General features: G+C 43.4%; 1 protein-coding gene across 3 annotated transcripts in view; it reads right to left on the reverse strand.

The window, feature by feature from the left end:
* ptdss2 (phosphatidylserine synthase 2) overlaps positions 1–23076 on the reverse strand; it is a 37009-nt gene that overhangs the window by 8648 nt on the left and 5285 nt on the right. For all 3 annotated transcript variants that reach the window (XM_088610910.1, XM_088610912.1, XM_088610911.1), the window contains exons 3-10: positions 17651–17733; positions 11861–11928; positions 9217–9351; positions 2866–2916; positions 1944–2057; positions 1401–1519; positions 881–995; positions 253–398 (exon numbers count right to left, since the gene is read on the reverse strand). In XM_088610910.1, coding sequence (XP_088467036.1) covers positions 253–398; positions 881–995; positions 1401–1519; positions 1944–2057; positions 2866–2916; positions 9217–9351; positions 11861–11928; positions 17651–17733 — 831 coding nt within the window. The remainder of the gene's footprint in view (positions 1–252; positions 399–880; positions 996–1400; positions 1520–1943; positions 2058–2865; positions 2917–9216; positions 9352–11860; positions 11929–17650; positions 17734–23076) is intronic.

Consider the following 23076-nt stretch of genomic DNA (forward strand, 5'->3'; position numbering starts at 1 on the left):
GCCAGATTCAGAACCCTGCTGGCTTTCTGGGTCTCTTGACCTCTCCAAGAGCTGGAGACCCCTGAGGAGTGTTAAACTCAGGGAGATCGTCAAAAACAGAGGAAGGGTGAAACCGCCCAGGGCTGCAGTTGTGGCTGCAGTTGTGCCCCCCTGCTTCACGTCACCTCTGGCCCTTGCACCTTTTCTTCAGCCACCCCATCCCTCATCCCTCATTCAAAGGAGGAAAGAGCAGGCCTCTGTGCCGAGACTCACGGGTCGTCCATGAAGTCGTAGATCTCCCTCATGGCCACGCCGCCCACATTCACAAAGAAGACCAGGCGCAGCAGCACCAGGTAGTGTTCCGGGGGCATCCAGAGGACAAACTTCAGGTAGAAGGTGTTGAGCTCCGCCAGCAGGAACTGCACAGGGGACAGAGGGGAACAGGCAGGTGGGGTGGGACAGGATAACAAAAGCATCTCCATTGACCATGAGGAGTTCCTTATTCGTCAAGAGAGTTTCAATTCGCAGTGCCCTACTGAAAAAAATACATATCAGACAGAAGGGTCTTGTAGACTGTGAAAAGGGCATGTAATCCTCTGAAAATCCTTGAAGTCAGGTGTGTTTTCATAGTATTATCATGGATGTCTATGCAGACATTCATGGTGGTGGTTTGTACAATGCACTTTAAACAACCCAATAAGTACTTAAAACATATCAGGGCTCATCTTAAGGAAAATGATGGCTACGGTTATCCATCAAATAATGCTACAAATACACCACAAAGTGTGGCATTCATTTTGGTCCTCATTTCCAAAAAACGTACCTGAAATGACCAGTAACTCATGAACTTCAAGTGACCACGGAAGGGTTTGAACCCGTATGGAAGAGGCAGGAAACTCACCACGAAAATGATCCCACAGACTGCCAGCCATCTTCGCAAGTTGGACGCCGGCTTCCATTCGAACTTCACCCAGCTGTAAGGGGTGAACTGGAAAGCAATCCTCTTGATTTTGCCCCTGCAGAAAGAAGAAAGTGTTTTCCAAAGCACCTGTGGGATACACGACGGCAGGCAGCAGAGGCCAGGAGGTGGAACAGTATTCGGGACCAGAAAGAGTGGCGCTCTGCACTCCAGCTACAGTTATGTGGGCATAAACTAAGAGGCTGGCACTTCACTGCTGGTGCGGAGGATTTCAAGCACTGTAAACTCTACTGAAAGAAGAACAATTAAACCCACAACATGCGCCAATCCATCCTAATAGAAAGTCACGACAACAGTGTTTAATGACTTTATCAAAGGGGCGACAGTCAATTCCACACGAGGGGTGCTATCTCATACAGTATACTTTCCATTTGAGATGTTCTCTAGGGGGTTGTGTGTGAACTCTCTGTATGCAGAGGCCAGCAGCCCTGAACACACTTACTTGTATGTTGGAATGTTCCACAGACCCTGCCACTGGTAGGTCTTCATGGACAGCCACTCCAGGGTCTTCATGCCACAGTATATTCCAAGACCATTGCAGACAACTACATCCATAATCCACTGCAAAAAGGGCAGAATGAGATCAGTTAAAAATGTTACCACCTTAGCCCCCAGTAAGAGCACAGGCACACTAGTTGCCTTGTAGGCTAAAGAAAAACTAGCGACAAAACAATCCAGAGTACGACACAGAAGGCATCCCTGTTTAAGTTTAAAGTGCAGAGCAGCACCTTCTAATATCTACAAACTGTGCAATAAAATAAGAGCTTGATTAAGAGAGACCTGTCCCATTTAAAAATAGTTCTAAATTAAAATGCAATTAGAAACTCTAATGATAACTACTACAAGGATACTATACAGTATCAAACAGCATTGTACTTCCTTGGAACAAGGCATGCCATACAGCGGCTCTCCAGAGTTTGACTGCCTTGATAAAAAGGTTAAGGTGCACTGTGAGGCTGTGGTGCTGCACGTTCAAGATACATACATGGTCCCACCAGCACTCGCTGAAGTTGGGCAGCTGGTGCTCCAGGCTGTACTCCAGGAACTCGAACATCACACTGATGATCATGCACATCCACCAGTCCCGGATCATCAAGGTCTGGTATGGAAACACAGATCCAGCTCAGGACACACCACATACAGCATTGGACTTTTTCCGCTTAGTCACGTACGCACAGCTCCTGCTATTTATAAATCCCCCAGTCCTTCAAAAACAAAAAAAAATAATGGGGTATTTCCTGGTTTCCTCCACACTGCTAATGTCCATACACAGCAGCTTTCTTCAGAGCATTTTGACCCATTAAAGTGCTCGCTCACAGTGCATCACCAGCCCAAGCCTGGTACAAGATTCCCTAAGCAGAGGTGGCCAAGTGCCCGAAGAATGGTGTGGGAACGAGCTGGTTAGAGAGCTCTCGGCTCGCAGGGAAACTACGTGCACGACTCAGTAACCCTGCCACCTGTTGAGGTGAGAGAGGGACAGTGCTGCTCCTCACGTCCGCGATAGCTCTCCTGTCTGGCACCGCAGGACCGCCAGCACATCTAGAGCGCCAGCCGGGGGGCCCGTCTGCAGACCCTCGCTGGCCACAGCCGCAACATGATTTTAACAAGTGCCAAGCTGAGTGGGCATGGACCAATCTGCCTTAGCATCAGCTTCAGGCCAGGTGTATACAAGGGCAGGCTGCTACCAAACATGGTGGTGTCTGTTCCAACTTGTGCTTAGTGTTATGTGTTGAGCTTAGGTCAGTACAAGTGCTTCTCATTTTAACACTGCTCTGATGCATTATGGAGCACCATTTTAAAACAATAAAACACGTATGAATAACAAAAAGATTTTGAAAAAACTGCCTCCAAGATTCACTTTCTGAACACTTTTTCCCGGCAGTGTGCAGTTCACATGCAGCACTTACTTTTATATACCAGCCAATGAAATGTGCAGGTACAAAGCCATCCATCTTGTCCTGAAAATGACATCAAAACATGAATTAGGGATGCTGCAAAATGTCACATATTATTAAGGGCAGGCATGTGCAGTCCTGGTCCTGGATGGCAGCTGTGTCTGTACATCTTCAGTGTTTCTTTCAGGGAGCAGTAGAAGAACTGAAGAATTGGGAGAATCTGTTTAACTGGTCCAATCAAGCTGCTATCCAGGGTTGTAGCTCATTGTCACAGGCCTGCCTCTCAGCTGGTGGCTCGTGAGGCCTGAACACATGGAAAAATCTTGGTGGAAAGCAAATTACAGTGCAGGAACATCTTCTCACACAACGTCTGTACATACAAACAAAAGCTTGCTCTAAACTCACCCAACATCAAATATCACTCTTCACCGATAATCTAATCGATTAATACAGCGAATGAGAACCTATTAACACACAATTAAATTAACCTTAGTGACCTTAACCCACACAGGTCCTCCAGGACAAGTACTGGACATCAGAAGAGGGCTCAAACTCTTCAGGGTCTCCTCCTCTTGATTAGTGTAGTATACCAGTCTACACAGCTGTTACTCCAGCAAGCTCAGTGAAAGTCCTAGCTCAAGGGTATAAAACATGTCTAACCAGGGATTCAAACCCAGAGCCATTAAGGTCTGAGTGCAGAGCCCTAACCACTCCTCCTCCACCCTAGTGGAGCTATGAAAAAGTGTTTTTAATTAGCAATACAATGGGACTGGCAAAATCATGAGCAAAAAATATTACTGAAGTCAGCTGCACTGTAACGCAACAAAACAAAATGCCACAAAATGGACTACTGCACAAAATTGAGCAATTCAGAGCATAAAATATTCAATGCAGAATCTTTCACTGAAACGGACACATGCTGGACCATAACTGTCCTGTTTTTCTGTCAGAGAGTTAGGATTAGGTTTTAGGATTAGGAATTTCTAATCGCAGTTTTTAGATTTGGTGGCTTGTTTTTCCTAAAGTGTGATCTAACAAGTTTAATGAAGGCAGAAAATAAAGTGTTAAATTGTGATTTCTACACATAGCTAGGTTTTTGGAGAAATCACTTAATACAAACGTGATGACACAGCACGGTGCTTTAATGGGATGCACACAATAAGCAGAGTGCTGACACTGAGCAAAGTCCTTTTTCAGGACTTCAATGTAAAGTAAGAGAGCATTACCATATCACAGACTAAGGTCTTCCCAAGGAGATGTCTTTTCACAAAGTCCATTTTCTTCTGCATGATCTGTCCCTGGCACCTGTAGTATATTACTCCTACTAAATGAATGGTGGGTGGCACCGTGACACAGGGGTTAGCACTGCTGTCTGTTTGTATGTTTTCCCCATGTTCGTGTGGGTTTCCTCCCACAGTCCAAAAACATACTGGTAGGCTGATTGGCTTCAGGGAAAACTGGCCCTAGTGTCCGTGTGCGTGTCTGTGTGCCCTGCGCGGGACTGGCGTCCTGTCCAGGGTGTGTGAGTGTGTGCCTGTGTGTGCCCTGTGATGGACTGGCGTCCTGTCTAGGGTGTGTGAGTGTGTGCGTGTCTGTGTGCCCTGTGATGGACTGGCGTCCTGTCCAGGGTGTGTGAGTGTGTGCCTGTGTGTGCCCTGAGATGGACAGGTGTCCTGTCCAGGGTGTGTGAGTGTGTGCGTGTCTGTGTGCCCTGAGATGGACAGGTGTCCTGTCCAGGGTGTGTGAGTGTGTGCCTGTGTGTGCCCTGTGATGGACTGGCGTCCTGTCCAGGGTGTGTGAGTGTGTGCGTGTCTGTGTGCCCTGTGATGGACTGGCGTCCTGTCTAGGGTGTGTGAGTGTGTGCCTGTGTGTGCCCTGAGATGGACAGGTGTCCTGTCCAGGGTGTGTGAGTGTGTGCGTGTCTGTGTGCCCTGTGATGGACTGGCGTCCTGTCTAGGGTGTGTGAGTGTGTGCGTGTCTGTGTGCCCTGCGAGGGACTGGCGTCCTGTCTAGGGTGTGTGAGTGTGTGCGTGTCTGTGTGCCCTGCGAGGGACTGGCGTCCTGTCTAGGGTGTGTGAGTGTGTGCGTGTCTGTGTGCCCTGCGATGGACAGGTGTCCTGTCCAGGGTGTGTGAGTGTGTGCCTGTGTGTGCCCTGTGATGGACTGGCGTCCTGTCCAGGGTGTGTGAGTGTGTGCGTGTCTGTGTGCCCTGTGATGGACTGGCGTCCTGTCTAGGGTGTGTGAGTGTGTGCCTGTGTGTACCCTGTGATGGACTGGCGTCCTGTCCAGGGTGTGTGAGTGTGTGCATGTCTGTGTGCCCTGCGAGGGACTGGCGTCCTGTCCAGGGTGTGTGATTGTGTGCGTGTCTGTGTGACCTGCGCGGGACTGGCGTCCTGTCCAGGGTGTGTGAGTGTGTGCGTGTCTGTGTGCCCTGTGATGGACTGGCGTCCTGTCCAGGGTGTGTGAGTGTGTGCGTGTCTGTGTGCCCTGCGCGGGACTTGCGTCCTGTCTAGGGTGTGTGAGTGTGTGCGTGTCTGTGTGCCCTGCGCGGGACTGGCGTCCTGTCTAGGGTGTGTGAGTGAGTGCCTGTGTGTACCCTGTGATGGACTGGCGTCCTGTCTAGGGTGTGTGAGTGTGTGCGTGTCTGTGTGCCCTGCGAGGGACTGGCGTCCTGTCTAGGGTGTGTGACTGTGTGCCTGTGTGTGCCCTGTGATGGACTGGCGTCCTGTCCAGGGTGTGTGAGTGTGTGTGCGCCCTGCGATGGACTGACGTCCTGTCCAGAGAGTAGCCCATCTTTTGCCACTTGCCTGCTGGGATAGGCCCCAGCTCCCATGACCCCGTGTTGCATGAAGCAGTCAGAAAACAAATGAAAAAATAATTTAATTTTTATTTCCAGTCTGTACCACAAAAACATAGAAGCTTAAGTATTGTTTTTAGCAGCCATTATGTAGACAGACTGCTTGCCACAGAATACACAGTGGATATTGTTTCTTATATTTGACCACTGAAATCACCCTAAACCTGAAATCTATGACAAAAGGGCAGAATGATGAGTTTCTTGAGAGCAATTAGTACTTGTGAAGTATTTTAAACTCAATCTGCTCTAAGCAGGCTTATAGTTGCGTAGTTCCCCTGACACTTCTGTAAGACCCTGGAAGTGTGCCAGGGAACAGGCTCAGCGCTGGAATGAGCTCTCTGGAGCTTTGCACTTCACTGTCTGTTTGTTGTATTTTTCCACTTTGCACTGGGAGGGAGGTGAGTGAGTAATTATAACTGTGCTTGAGCAATCGACACAGCATGGCCTGTGGCTAGCTATGCAAAAGGAATTTAAAATAGTGTAGACTACAAATAATGCCCACTGTCCTCTCCAATGTGTTGTGGCAATCTGGTTAAAAGAGTCGTTAATCTCACAGCATTTTCCTGTCACTTCAATTACTCTTTTGCACGCCCTGTCATTTGTGTTACAAGTGATTTTTTTAGGCTTCTGCTTTGACTGCAACTTACAATCTTAATAAAAGACTGTAAAGACATCACAAACAAAAAGACTTCTCGGTGCTAAAATATAATGAAAAGAGTTCCATGGAGCAGAACACTCACAACAGCACTGGTATAATTCCATTTTGCTTTACAGTCAAGACCGAATGTTGCTGCCAAATTAAAATGAGCTCCTTCCCAAATGCAATTACCTGATTTCTTATAGCACTAACACATCTGCGATATAAATATTAGCATACCTCTGGCCTCTTGTATTATTTACAACGCTTAGCCCTTGCTCCAGATAAGGATGTTGGCGTCTGCTCTGCTTTGTGCTTGGTCGCCACTCTAATACCTATAAAATGATGGTTGCAATAATTTTCAAGTTGTTTGTGAGCATTACAACTGTAATGCTCCAAAAGCATTAGAATTAGCTTCTCTACATGATTAATTACTGGAAAACCAGAAAATAAGAACTCATAAAACAAAATAGAAAGTACTGGTGAGAGTTTAAATAAAAGGAAACTTCAAGTGTTTTTCATGGTAACTTGCAAGCTCTAACAGGAGGTGCCCCATCCTGGAATCAGACCCAGGGACTAAGAGCTACAAGCTGTACAGGTATGTATATTACAGACACTGTGTATTGTAAAGTCACTGCTCATTAATTTGATGCCTTTTGTGGGGGCTTGTAGCCTTAAAAAAAAAGCTAAGCCAAATGTCAAATTTTCAGTGAATACTTTAGGAGGTTTCCTCAAAGGACAGACTCGGTTCACCGAATGCGACTATGAAACATCTCAAACATGGCAGCCTTGGATAACAACTCTCTCCCTCCGAGGAAATGTAGAGCACTAGGAACCACTATTAAGAAGTGCGATAGCTAAGCATAAATATGAAAATCATGTCTCTCTTACATAGTCCTGTTATATATACCCTTTATATTTTACCCCACATTATGTTCGTATTAAGACGAACTATTCGCATGGTGAACGCAAAGAAAATTCAACAAGAAATTGGATGGGGAATTTCAAACAAACAGAAATTGTTCATTCTATTATCCCACTTTGTATGTCTGGCACTCCACAAAGTGCTGCTAAGACACACGAGTCTGATTCGTACAGCTGGATTGATAAGAATTATGTGTAATACAAGTCAACACTTTTAGAAAAAGAACAATAGAATTTGTGTTTGCACCTTATCCTGTTATGGATCCTTTGTAACTGGATAGTAACAGTAGTCATAGCTTGCTGAAAACTTGTACAAATGCAGATTGCTACCAGTATTGTATGTTAACTGTACAGCACTTTAATAAACATTCTGGTATTCATGTGAGCCAGGGACACAATGATAATGGTAGGTTAAATTAAATTCCATTGATCTAAGTAAAAACCAACCACCGTGTGTTTCATAATAATCAGATGTTTAAACCATGCAAATACAGACTACATTTTTCTACACAAAGCATACGTTTGTAAATGTTTGAACAAAACAGAAGTGTTGGCCAAAATGTAAAGGCAAACAATTCACTGAACTGCTATTTTTCTTTAAGGAGCTAGGCAACATGCTGCATGTAAAAAGATGAGTTGGCCTACACTTCCTGATTTTCACCAATTGTGGTTGAGAAACTGAAAAAACTAAACTTTTTTCAAGTTAAAAATAATTGGGTATTGTCACACTCACTTTGCTGGAGCCCTGTGGCTGTCATTGACATGACAGCTGGTCAGACTTCTACTCACCTATCACTCAGCGCCAAATACCATGAAAACTAATCCGACAGGAGACCTGGACCACCTGAAGGTAATTTATGGCCAAGCCCGCCTCAGGTGGTTCAGGATACTTAAGTGTTTAGTTTTACACTGACCCCCACCTGATGATATTAATAATAATAATTCCTTACACTTTTATAGGACTTTCCTGGACACTCCACTCAAAGCTCTTTACAGGTAATGGGGATCCCCTCCACCACTACCATTGTGTAGCCCCCACCTGGATGATGTGACAGCAGCCAGAGTGACCCAGTACGCTCCCCACACACCAGCTCTCAGTGGGGAGAAGAACAGAGTGATGAAGCCAATTCATAGGTGGGGATTATTAGGAGGCCATGACTAGTAAAGCCCAGAGGGAAATTTGGCCAGGACGCAAGGGTAACAGCCAGACTATTTTTGAGAAATGCCCTGGGATTTTTGATGACCATGAAGACTTAGGACCTTGGTTTTCCCAGAACGGAGGTTCACCTTATGACTCAGAGATGCGCTGCTTAGTTACTCCATAAGCAGCGGATTATTGCATGTACATAAAAAATGGCGTTTAAAAATGTAAAAAACAAATGCACAAAATAAAAAATGAACACATTCTGCAAAACATTACCCACAACATAAAAACAAAAGGCGATTCCAGGAGCAGATGAATGAGATTGATATCAGGTTCAAAATCAGTCCTACAACAGCAAAGGCTTAGATTACTGTTTGATAAGCAGTTCAGTAGAAAAGCATATCCCCCCCATTTGTAATGGGACAGTAATTAAGATGGGATCAAATCTGAGAGGCGAAATACATGGAAAAGCAAGCCAAGAAACCCATTTAATTAGGTTATCAATTTGAAAGACAAAATACGCTGCCCTGTGGTAAAAGGACCAAATTAATTGATTATGCAGGAAAATCATAGTATCAATTATTTTAATTAAGATAGTTAAATAATAAAAGCTAAGAGAAATATGAATACTTCATGATGAGACTGATCTAGCTACAGTACAGTAGCTGTATAAATTAAGCCTACATACAGGAAGACATACAGATCTATTAAGATAGAAAAGATCCAGAAAGACAGATATACACACAATATAAAAGTATAACCTTTTTTCTACTTGTAGAAGTTAAATCATGAGAGACTTACCCAAACATTGTGGTAGGGGTCTGTCTGATTGCCTGGGTCATAAATAAGACAATTTCCTCCATAGTCTCTCTCCGGCAGAGGGACGCCCAGTCTGGGGTCGATATACTTCATGAACTGCCTCCCATCGTGCACAGTCTGTAAAAACACATCGAACAAGCTAAGTAGCTTTTAATCATCCACAGTGCAGATTCTGAAGTGTTCCCTCAACATGTCGCCAGCGAAGTACTTTAACAGATCAATCTGAAAGTGGCAGAATCAAAGGTCACGCTTTCGGATTATACCTCTTAAGATCATCTGAAAGCTACTTCAAAGTCTTGCAGCTGCACCTGTGGTGTAGGCAGGTGTGAACACTGCTTCCACGGCCTCTGCCACAGAGAACAACTACAGTGGTGGAGTGTAGACTTGTTCAGTTAACATGCAAAATGTCTCACAATATGAATTCATACAGACATTTTTGGAAGATTTGAAAATATATTAATAATATCAAAGACTATCATTTTATAATCATAGTTAAGCTAGAACAATGCAGTTTGGTATAACTAGCTATTATCAGCATTGAGATTTTACAAGTCTAATCCACCTTGGTTTTTGTATGAGCTGTATTTTTAAGAGAAGCATTACTGTGTGCTCTGTACTTTGAATGCCACGGTGTACACAATCATAGGTGTCTTATCAGATTTGTCACTAGCAGTTGGCTAACTTATCAAAATACTCCAGAGTGATTTCTAGCTGTGATTCGAGTGTTTTCTCTGGCGATGGAAATGCAGTGAGCAGAAACTGCATTTATGGTCTCTGGAAATTACTATATAAACTTGTCTCATGGGCTTTCAACCCCTTTGCAGTCTCAATGAAAGGTTGTGGCAAAGATTTCTTTTAAAAAAGCCACAAAACTAATCATTAACTACACATTTCTGGATTTTCTTTCATTTATATTTATTTCTGAATTTTGAACTACTGTAATTAAGAAAATTCTGTTATTTCCAAACAGAATGCTATGATCAGAATTTATATTGTATTTTGAAGAATGACACTTTCATCTTAAAAAAACTACAACCAAGAAAAACCTGTCCTATAAGGAAATATAGTGAAAAATATACAAATGCATCACACAACTAGAAAGAATCCAAAGAAACCAGCTCAACACCTCTTCAAACCAGTAATGTGCACCATTTCTATGTCCATATACCTTATTTTTTTGTACCGATCATGACTTGTGCACAAAGAACAAAGCCCAGTCTGACAACCCTCCGTGAGACTTTCAAAAACCTCCTTTCGGTCTTCTTGAAAATGAAAAGGGTTTTTCTTCCTTACCATCTGTACACATCAAAAGCCACTTCATTCTTCTTGTTGCTGCCAGCCGGAGGCTAACCCAGCAGACACAGAGTTCAAGGCATCGCTACACCATGGACGGCCACTGTCCCATCACGGGACACACAGATTAAACAACAGTTAATTAATACAAGTCTCCAGGAAGTGAGAGGAAATAAAGCACCTGGCGAACATCCGGACTCCACACTGGTGCCCCACTACACTATTGAAGCCTGGAACCCAAGAGCTTGCCCAGTTATAACTCATTGCTGGTTTCCTTTTAAAAGTAGACATATAAAAGCATAAAACTTTATACAGAAAATGAGCCCATCTTGTGACATACAAGACAACATTTTGCTGGGCCACCAGTCTGTCTGGCAATGTCTCGGACAGTGCAGGAATTCTCTCCCATTCTTGTTGTCATGCCTGTTCTTGCCAAAGTTTGGCAAACAGGACTAGAATCAGCACCCCGACAGACCAACCTGTCAATCAGCCCACTGCCAGAATGACTAGATCAGAGGACAGGTCAGGCCCACCTGTTCACACCTCATACTTGAATACAAGACCTGCCTCTCCAGGACATCTCCATCGCATTTCAGCTAGTCTTGGCATTCTCCGCCAGTTTACCTTGTTCCGTGCTTTATTTGATTGTGCTTTAAGTTTGGGTTTGTTTTTTCTTGTCTTCAATTGATTTTTATTTCTGCCCACTCCTCAACTTTGCCATCAGATTCCCATTTGTACAGTAAACTGTCATCCAGTCTTCCCGGCTCTGACCCTTTGCCTGTTTCGGAGAACTGCACTGGACTGTGTTTTGTAGGGCTTGTTCTCCACCCTCAGAAGCCAGCTACTTACCTGCAGCCTCAGATCGCAGCTCGGGGGGGTTCAAACTCTCAAGTTTTCCACCCCTGTCCCACCATACTAACGGGAGAGGCAGGATCATTCGGGTCTGGATCGAGCACCCCACTGGCCCCAGGGGGCGCAACCCAGAACACGAAAGCCTACCCAATCCCAGCAGCTTCCAGAGCAATTCAAGTAATTACAGAGACAAGACACACAAGGAAATAGCAATGTCCACCTGGGGGTTGTTCAGCTGGAAAATTAGATAGGCACCGTTAGTGGCTGGACCAGTCAGGAGCCCTGCTGTGACCTGCTCTTAATAAAAATGTCAACAAGTTAGCAGTACATAGATCAGTGATCCCACATTATACTGGTGACATTAACAAATCAAGAAGCAAGCCACAGCAGATCCCTTGAGGTCACAGGAGCTCGACACCGATATCCAGCTCTATGTTGAACACAGTCGGCTGTAGACAAATGGCACTAGCTCTCTGCTTACCTGGAACAGAATGAAGATGAGAAAGAGCTCATACACGACGCTGACACACAGCCAGAACCTCCAGTATGCTGGAAAGAGAGAAAAATGAAAAATCAATGCTATAGTCAAGTGCACAGACACAGTAACATCCAGCTGAATTGCTAATGTTTTCGTTGTACTCCCAAATGTAGCAAATATTTTTTGCCATGATTCTTTTCCACATTAGCATAAATTCCCTTTTCGTAACAGGAAAAAAAAGGTTGAGGGCACAACATAACTTGGATAAGGATAAGGATCTTTTACTCCTCAAAGTAAATATGTCACATTTAAATATTTTAATGTACAAAACCTCCCACGAAATTCCTATTGTAGTTATATACGTAACTCTTGGTTGCACCAGGAGCTGGTATTTGTTACTGTGGAAAACAAGTGTTTCTTCAGGTTTTAGGAAACATGCGAGTTGCCTGATGGTCAGCAGGGTATTAAATAAAAGGGGCTATAGCTACTCAGGTCCCAAGGGTGGGTTTTTACTAATTAAATTCAATTTAATAAAGAGGGCCTGTCTTCATCTGAAAAGGTGTTATTTGTAATTGGACCCAGACTGCCGTGTTCCACTTAATTCAGGTTGATGCTAAATTTGGTTGGTGAAATATATTACGCTATGACTTAATGCATTCGATCTGAGATTAAACAGGAATGCTCTCCTCACATTCTGATCCACAAAAAGATTTACTGTAAGAGTTTGATACTGTGGTCTGACAGACAGCAAGAATTACAAGTTTTCTCACAAGGGGCAAAATCCTCCTAGAAACTAGCTGAAGGGGCCTGTGAACCAGTATTCCACAAACAAGACTGTGTGAATAGCCTCTTCTTGTTGAGCTTTCATGATCTTCCACATTTTTCTTCACAAAGCCAATACTCTCTGGGTTCTAAACGAGCGTGTTTCTGAACACACTCTGTGGAGCCGAGCTACAGAACTCATCCAAGTACAGAAAACAAATGTTAACGTCTGATGAAAGGTAAAAGAACTGAGCTCACTGCTTTTGCATTTCAAGAAAACCACAGGTGGTACAAAGTTTAACAGCACCTGTACTGATTTATCCAGTTGACGAATGAAGCACAAATTGTCAGCAACACTCATACTGCTCAGGCATTATTTCTTCAGCAGAAAAATGTAGATGGATTTAAGAGTTGTATTTTGATAACTTGAAAGTGACTAAATCACATGTCCTACATAAATCAGTGTCAGTACATTGCCCTCAGGCACTCACATTAAAACTAAGGCTTTACAGAAACCTAGAAAACATGGAACTAAAGTACTGCACACTAGCAGAATATGGTGAGACTATTCATATAGCCTGAGGTTTCTATGGCCTGTTGCCAGGAGGCTGCAGAAGCCCTACAATAAATAAATACAGAAGCCATCTTTAGAAAGCATACATTTAGTACAGGGTTCCTGCATGGTTCATGGTTGAAATACAGATCTTACAGATCTCACAGGCTGTGCCTCTGGCTGGAAGTGAAGAGACTGAACTGGGTCAGGTCTCTGGACTGTCTGCCTGCTCTTTAACACACAGCAGCGATATCTGGAGAAGAAGGCCAAGCATCATTGCAGTTCAGCATTGGTGAGTGCATTTCAAACCCCAATGAAAGTAAAATGCAGAAAGTAAATTTGTTCACATATTTGTCATGCTAACTATTCCATCAAAAATAAATGTATCAGTGTTTCCTGCTCAACTAACATCACCCAGCAGCCATATAAAACACAGACTGCAGTTCTTGGGCTGGTATCCAAGCTGCCAAATCATTGCTCTCTTTTGTAGATTACGCTTAAGCCCGATATCTGATAAAGCTTTGAGGGAGTTAATCTGGCACTGGCAGTATTAACTGTTCAGCCTTGGGCATTCCTACAACACAGAGGAATTTCAAAATGCTCTGAAGTACAAGCCTTCAGCAAATGCTGTCACAGCATAACCCAGAGGCATTTTAGGCTCCTAAACTTTCCTGGGCAAACTACAAGCACAACAAATAATAACAACAACGGTGATAAGGACTATATGTCCAAATTAATAATGAGTAAAGGATTCATTGTCAAAATTTAATAGATTCATTTAGATCAGCCTTTACAAAATCCGGACAACATGCTTCCCTCTACCAATTTCTGCTTACTTGTGGTCACCTGACTACTGACATTTTTACATTTTTCACAAAAGAGAAATCCAAATTTCAACATTGTCAGGCTAGCTGCAAGACAAATAATTACTGCCTAAAAGCCTGCCTAAATTTATTACTATCATGCTTTTGTTTCATTTATCTTATTCTAGAGCTCAAGGCTTAATGATTAAGAAAAGCACAAATATGTCCGGCTACTGGAGAAAGCATATTCATGAGAAAAACGAAATGTCACAAACCTGAATAGGCCACTTGCCCATCTATATAGTTTTAGCTGCTAATTAACTGGGGAATCTCATCTCATTTCTTGCAAGAAATCTACTACATCTACTTGAACAACATAACTGGGTAGCTTGTTCCATACTCACACAGCTAAAAAAGTGGTTCCCGTTTAGAGATTTAATGCACTTCCCCTGGTTTGTTTGGGCTACTTAGTCAAAGTCTCTGAGGATTCTGAGGACTTGAATGAGTTCCCCTCCTAGTCTGCTCTGTTCTTCTTGAATTCAGAACAGCAATATCATTTTCATAGCGTGGGGACCAAAAGTACACCCAGGCACTAATGCTTTTCACCATTTCAAACCAATATTTTTTTATTTAAATTATACACTTCTTCTTATTTATATCAAAATGCATTGCGGAGCATCCTAAGAACGATTTCAGCAACTTGAATGTGCCCTGTCCAGAAGTAGGACGTTTTATATTCGTTAACCACAGGATCTTTCTGAAGGGTTTGTGACATGGTGAGCGTTCCGGCGGCGGACTGAATGCCAGTATTCTCATTCAGTAAAGCTTACTCACTTGCTAATGCATTATTAATGAATAACGATAAACTCTGACTGAGCTTGGTATAGAAAAAAAGAAACAACAACAGATTAACATATTTAAAAAGCTCATTTAATTTTGTCAGATGGAACTAAGAGCCTCGGTCAAGGCTGTAAAGAGACAGAGACAGGAGCCTTTGCACTGTACTCAGGGCCATGCCCGTCAGTGCAAGCGCCTCGTCTCTCTTCACTAATAATTGGATGTGTGGGAAAGCACTTTCCAAGTCACTGAGCACTGTATCCTCAAGCAGAAAGACCAAAAGCTCTCAGACCAAGGCTTTCATGTCAAGAACTGTTTCTTTGTGCCCTGCTGGACAAAGCTTGGCTGATTTCCAGCAGAAACCATGGGAGTTTTCTGTCATTTCTCTGCATACATTCTTAAACCCAGATTATAGCACCCTAAGCATTCAAACCCAGAGCTCCTATTCACAGAAGGAGGCCAAAACCACTTCTCAAAATGCCTTTTTTAACTCAGCATCTGGAATCCTAAAAACACAGAGCCCTAACATTAACTGCAGCACTCCACAACACACAGGTATCCAGGTTTGGCTGTGTGTTTTTAGGATCCTGTATCACTTTTTTAACAACAGCTATCTGCTAAAGCACAAAGTTATGACAGCACGTTTGTCACGGAACACGGATCTTTTCTTTCCCCACAGGGGTCCTGTGCTAGGCAACTACACTACACAGGAGACCAAAAAACGTCTTTTGCAATCCTAACATTCTTTGGGATTTCACAATGCTATCTTCAACACTGTAAGAGTGTGGCACCATGTTAGCAGGATTTCAAGTGTTTTATAACAGAAACAAGTAAGAAGCCCCAATCAAAAGTTATTTGGAACCGAATTGATTTTTCTATTTAGATGTTTCAAGAAACAGCACTGTGTGTCCGTGGGACCTCTGATTTCTAAAACACAGCAATAATGTTCTCTGTCTACTGGACATTATGACAAAGTGTGGGGAAAACGAGAAGGAATGTTAGAAGTTCTCCAGCTTGTTCCAAGTGCAGCTGGGTCACACTGCCCACTCCTATTATCAACAGCCTCTACTGCGCCAGAGGTCTGACAGCAGGTTTATCACGGAACACGCATCTGCATGGCGCTGGGAGCATGCACTGTGTGTGCCTCTGTAGAGGTCACTGCCATTATACTGCCTTTTAAATGATAACGACCTCTGTGACACCGGCATGAGACAGTGTCCGAGCTCACCTCTCCCTTTTCTTCACCAGGCACAACAGAAGCAGCACCCCACATTCCACAGCTACGTGCTTTATCACAAATAAAGGAAAGGATCATGCGCTGCGCTTTTCACATGTGCTCGGGAGTGTTTAACACTGAACTGTGCTCTACAGATCTACAGAAATGTGAATTTCTCAATCACGGGTTAATCATTAGCCTAGTCTAAATCAGAAAGTGCCACCACTGTTATTTTTGACACAATAGTTATGGCAAATTAAGGCAGTTAAATTATGCATGTGTTCTGTACATCCCTGTGGCTCTAAAGCCGATAATGGCTTCCTATAGATTTTTTTTTTTTAAAGCAAAAATCAATAGGCCATTATTGCACTTATGCACTGAGAACCAAGTCTTTCTGTTGTCTCTCCACCAACAAGTAGACGGCCTAATTATACTCAGATTACTTCCACATGATTTGCCCAACTGCACAAAGCAGGTCACAAGCGGTCCTCACACCACAAAGACAGGATTCAGTATTTCCACAACGAAGAGCAGGACTCCCCAGCAGGACAGGTTACCATAAGACTTTACCCCCCTTAAATGAAGCTTCTGTTTTGCTTTCAGCAGCCCCATTAGACCGCCTCATCAACGTGACCTGGGGGACAAAGCGTGCCACTTCACATGAACTCCAAGAGGCTGAGCTCTGGAAGGATCCACAGGGCTCGCTCAGTCCAGTCCCTGTGCATTGTTTGTGGGAGTTACACATCACAGGCCTTCTTTCAGCAAACAAACAAAGAGCAGCCGACCAAAAACAAAAGGAGCAAAGCCCGTATTTATGAAAGTAAACCAACTCTCAATGACATATAAAGCTGGTAGACATTGCCAATGGAACTTCTAAATGCCAGGGGTAAGGCAGTACCGTGCAGTTGAATGCACCAATACACACATTTTCATGGCCAGCCAAAGAAACTACCCTAAAATGTAGGGTGGCAGGGTGGCGAGCTCACACTTCACACCCCCTGGAGGGAAGCCCAGAGCTCTTCTACTGGACTTGGGTTGGAACCACCATGTTTCTGATCCACAGCCTGTTCCACACTACCGCTGTCCGATTCCTTCTCTTAGCAAAAACTTGTGATCACAAATGGCCAAGGCTTCGGCCCCACCAGCCCATCCTGTAGACCGTAGGTGAACTGATGCCCCCACTGTTCCAAGGACCCAAGGTACACCCGGCCATTTCTTGAAGGAAGCCAGGATTTTGGCTTCGACAACATGGCTGGGTATCTTGTTCCAAACTCCCACAACCCTTTGCATGAAGAAGTGCCTCCTGAATGGGGAGTAGAAGCTGCGCAAACTAACCATCATACCTTGCATGAGGCATATTAAACAGAACAGTCAACAGAAGGTTTCCCACCCAGCGATATTGCAGTGAATTACAGATAGCTAAATTAAGATACTGTACACGCCATGACGTACGCCTGACAGCGTAAAAGGAGATGCTGGAAAATTTGTAAAAGGTGAGGGAAAGCAGATGTAGCAAAGGTCCCTCCAAGACCTCTTTTTCTGTCACATCATGAGTTCTTTACCCTGAGTATCACACACAAAAAATCAACACATTGATATTTGAGCTCACTGGGGAACGTTACCTGGGTGGGGCCTGGAGAATGGCCCGTCTTTAGCCTGCGTCACGCCAAAGCACAAGAACACCAAGATGCTGGCCACAATGCCCCTAGAAAACAAAACCGGACAATATGCGCAAGGTTCAGCATTAGGGAAGAACTGTTGCGATGATTACACCTTGCTATTAGAATTCATGGAACAATAAAAAATATTTTCTAATATAACATAAAACAAAAGGAAACATAAAAAACATGCTTTATAAAAACTAAAGCAATGTGAGCCAAAACATCCACCTTCTATTTCACTAAAGAACTCTTTCCTTATCTGAACATTTGGAATCACCTTAGTACCACCAACGTAGCTTCCTGACTACACCACCTACTCCACTGTGGGAGAAGGGGCCAACAGACGGGCTCCTCTGACACACCCATCTGCCAAAGCCATTCATCTTTTGACACACTATGGTTCCCGGATGAGAAAGTTAGCGCTACTTGGAGGAGAAGCGCCACTCTCGCCAATCTCTCTGCAAGCTTGAAGTCATGTTAGCTCAATCACAGGGCCCTGGACAGACTAATGCCTCCCGTCACCCAGCCAGACCCCGCCAGTCGTGTCCCAGCGCCACCTGGTCACAGTCAGCCTCAAACCGGCAAAGTGTGGGCAATAGGGCTCAGTGTGTTTGCTGAGTGGGCACTCAAAGTGGTCTTTACTGCTTTTCATATTCACTGAAAGACCCCTTGATCCCCAGGCACTGCTGGGTCTGACAGTGTATGGAGCAGAAAAATAGGGGGAAGGCATCATGGATTCACTTCGCCTGTTATGGTGATTTCCTTGAGAATTAATGGTCTGGTTTGCGGTCTCACCACAACACCCTAATCAGCGAAGGGTAAGGATGAAACTTGTCTTTTTCATTACCAGGCTGATTTAAATGAGGCTTCGCTACTGAACAGTGTGTATTATATGGTGACTGACATACAACAAAAACAAAAGAGGCTAGCCGCCTGCATCAGCCTGATTGTCTTTTTCTTAAACCCACCTTCAGCCCCCCAACTTTAGAGGACTTCTTTATTTTATTTTTTTTCCACTCTCTCATTTTTCTTCTTATTAAACAATAACAAAAAAAAAAATCTAACATCCACAAAAGAAAAAAAAAATTAATTCAGAAACATCCTACTAATATTCAGCCTGACTGTCTTTGAAGCACAGCAGCACACAGGCCCAGATCACTTTCCATTCGGTCTCTTTTCAGAGCCTCTTTCCTCGAACAGCACACACCTTCCCTGGATTCCCTGCCTCCCACCACTCCTGGTCCTCTGAGACAGAGCAACAACGTGTCTTTTTCCATTTCCCATAAAAACAGCATAACCTGTTCTCTTGCCATAAATGTGTCTGAGCTATCCTCACCTTTCCAACCTTTTCAACGACCTGACCAGTTGCAGTGATTGATTCTTTGCTGAGCTCCAGTTTGGGCTCTTACTCACTGTGTGCCAGACAGAGTGAATTCCTGAGCCTGTTTGCAACAGGAGCTGCCGAGACATCACTTAGACATCACAGAGTGTCCTCCTGGCATAAGCGATGTCTCAGCAGCTCCTGTTGACTACTGAGAGATTAACCCCTAGTCTTTGTATGTTACGTATGGATAACAGCCTGCTGACAGGCATTTGAGTGTGTTTGCTGTCATTCGAATCTTGAGGTTCAAACCGTTCCAGTGATACACATGAGTCAGGGTTCAAAGTAAAGGATCCTAAGCAGCCTTGTTTCATCAATGGGGCTTCTCCCTCCAGCAGAGCAAGAGCTATGAAAAAGTAATGGAGCAGCAGGTGTTTGAATGTGATCTTCTGCAGGCCAATTCTTTCACTTCTCCGACATGTAACCTTTGCGTAATTGCTGAACAGTGACCTCTCCCACTGAGAAAGATTACAGATTTCAGTTAGACTTAACTCTTCTGTGTTAAAGAGCACTCGACAGGTAGCCACAGGTCTGTATTTAAGCTGAGGAAGATCTGACGGGTGCACTTCTGCAGTTTGCAGACATATCCATATAGGTCTTTTTCTTAACACATCTTCTGCATTTCAGGAGGCTGTTTGTGCTGTATATGAGGTACAACAGCATTTAGAAATGTCCCCATATCTTCCGAGTTGATTTCTGCTCTCTGGAAGGCCTTTTGTAATAAACCATATCTCAAAATGACACAGAACTGCGCTGTTACATCAAGCATCCCCGCAGGGGTGAAGGAGCTGTTGCGTGCTGCAGCCTGACATTAAAAAAAAATAGGTCGACAGTGAGCCACCAAGGTAGGGTTGGGATTAGATGTCCATGGAGATCACAGAGAGACGCCCTGCTCCTGCAACCAGCACCAACTCTCCCATCAGGCACTGTGACGGCTGCAACATGCCACAAGATGAGCGGCGCTGTAGGTGGGTGTGTCAGAAGAGCATGTTGACATTGCTGCCAGAGAGCCACGTTTTTTTTTAATTTGAAGATTCCAAATTGGGTGGGTACCTACGATGTGATAAAAAAAGTGCACCCTCTTAAGTTTTTTTTAACACACCTAGATATTTTATCTTCACCTAGTCCTCACGGACACCTGATAGTAGGTAAAACTAACCCCATCTGACAAATAACATATGTAAATTCTACTTCGTCATTATTTATTTTTTAAAAAAATCAGACACCTTTTTGGTTCAGCTTGAGCTGTCAGACATGGTCCAACATTTTCCTCTAGACCCTGGTATGGTGGGGAGTTCATGGCAGACTCAATGACAGCAAAGCAGACCCAGACCATCACCCTAACACCACTGTGCAAGACGGATGCTGTGAGGTGTTTTAGGTCAAAGTGCATGATGGCCAATCCACTCCCCTTCTGACTCATCTGTCCAGAGCACACTGTGCCAGAAGTCTTGTTTTCTTTTTTGTTTTGCAAATTTAAGCTGTGCAGCAATGTTCTTCTTGAAGAGCAGGGGTTTCTTCCATGTGAGCCACTCTTATTGAATCTTCCCCTGATGGGGGGCTCATGAACTCTGATATTTACCATTGTGAGAGAGGCCTGGAGATCCCTTATTGTGACCTCAGGTCTCACTAAAACTTCTGGGAGCATCAATGTGCTAGGATGGCCACTCCTGGGTAGACTGGCAAAGGTCTTGAATTTTCTCCATTTGTGGATCTTTCTTTCTGTGGAATGCTGGATTATTGGAAATGGCTTTGTAACCCTTCCCAGACTGATAAGCAGCAGCAATTCGTTCCCTAAGACTGTCAAATACTTCTTTAGATCTGGGCATGATGCATTTCCCAAACTGACAAAGTTCATGATGTGAAATCATGAAATCACTGATGATGAACTAGTAATTTGCACACATTTTGGTGCTCCTGATTCTACATATCCTCTCAGCTGAGATGGTAAAGCTAAGGAGCACCTACGTTTTCAAAGACATTAAATGTTGGCTGTTATTTTTTTCAAATAAAGAAAAAAGTTTTGTTTGTTATTTTTCAAATTAGGTCAGTTTTATCTGTTATTCGTATTTAGTGAGGACTAGGTGAAAGTCAATTATTTCTAAATATGTTAAACAGAAGCTTAAGATGTACTTTAGTACAACTTTTTCACTACAAGTGTAAATAAATGGCAACATCACACACAGCTGGCTCTATGTTTTGATGGTTTTAAAGTTCATGAACATATCGGGCCAACAATCAGAAAAAAAAACGTGGCCTCCAATAACTTGAAAAATCTGCCAGGACGGAGCCCAGGCTGTTCTCGGCAAACGGTGAAAATCTGACTTCCACTGAGGAGATCGTCCTTTGGTGGCAAAAGCGCTTTCAGGGGCAGTGGACACTGCATTATTGATGAATTACCATAAACGTTGTGCTTAGCACAGAACAAAGCAAGTAGAGAACTTGACAAAAACAAGTGACTTCTCTACTTTAACATAAACCTAGATGCGATTTGAGACTAAACATCTGAAATTGATCCTGCTTCTGAAGTGGTCAGCAGAAGCGCAGTTGTACAGTTGGGTTCACCAGTTGGCACCACAGTTCTGATGAGCAGGAAGGCCCAGAAACCCCATCACCCAGTTTGTTTACCACAAATCTGGAAAACGTCAGCACCAACTCACTAGAAACTCAGGGCTAATTTTGCGGAAGGTCTTTTAATAAGTCAGACCGGGAGGCCGGGAAGCTGTCGCCCTGGTTTGAAAAAGGAAGGAAGTTCGCAAAGTCTTCATCCAAGGACCTGCTGCCTTTATCAACAGGAAAAGAATGGAAGTGAAAATGCCACAAGTGACCCGGTGCCACATTCAATTTCCTCTGAGCGCTTCACAAAAAGGTTCCGTCAAGCTACACCTGTTATTCCTGTTGCATTTGGGAAAGCCTGGATGCTGAGAATTCAGTGTGGTTTGTTTTGGTTATGCTAAGGAACTATACCTTTGTTTTGATTTACTTTTATTTGATTAACAGTGACTGATTTTGACTATTTATGGATTGCATTTTTCTTGAGCAGAAATTATGTGCAGTTATTCTTTTGCACTGGAAAATAGGTCAACCTCCCTCTTTAAAAATAACATATGCCTTCTATTTTTTTCTTTGGTCTACCGCACTTAATAATAGACTTTGCATATGCAGATATAATATAGTTATAATTTACTGACAGGTCCCCTAGAGCTTAAACTTTAGCAATATCACAGTGCACAATTCTTAGACAAATCCACAGTAACAATTAAGCTAAATTGGAATACACATGGGAGGAGGGGTAAACACACAATACAATAAGAAGTAGCAAAGTTGCCTTTAGCAATAGGAAAAATCCAAGTTTTATTAACTACTGCCATTATCATTTCTCATATTCTCATGAAGTTGTACAACTGAACTCCTGCAAAACACTCCTTTATCCGAAACGAGTGAGTCTTAAAAAAACACAGTTTGGAGAATTGGGCACTTAAAGGCAACAAGAAAATAGTTTCAATTTGAACAGTTCTCACAGTATCCCAGTAATCATATTCAGGATTTTGTAACATTTCATTGAAAACCCGACTGTCTCCAACACAAGTTTGACTTGCTGTGCCCTAAAAATAAAAGCACTGCATTTCATTATCAACATAATAGCACCATGTCATTTTAAGCCATCAGGTTAATTCTTCCAGGGACACAGCAGATTGTGAAGAATTTAATATTATAGCAAGAAAACATGAAAGGTATTAAATTTGAATCTAGTTCATGCAAGAGGGTTTTGCAAACCATAGCAGTTTGAATTTTATTTCTAAAATTGGCAGATAACGCTGGTCTCCAGAGTTCAATAAATAACAAATCCTGAAATGCTGAACACTACACTAGCCCAAGACCAAAATAAAAAACTGCAATTGACCAGAGGACATGTGGCCCATTTTGCCCATTCAGCAGAGATATTACTCATCCAAGAGCCTCATCAAACATCTTTCTGTTTTCAAGGTATCCACATGAATCACCA

This window comes from Lepisosteus platostomus, chromosome 18 (assembly GCF_059453375.1).
Source record: "Lepisosteus platostomus isolate fLepPlt1 chromosome 18, fLepPlt1.hap1, whole genome shotgun sequence".
NCBI lineage: Eukaryota > Metazoa > Chordata > Actinopteri > Semionotiformes > Lepisosteidae > Lepisosteus > Lepisosteus platostomus.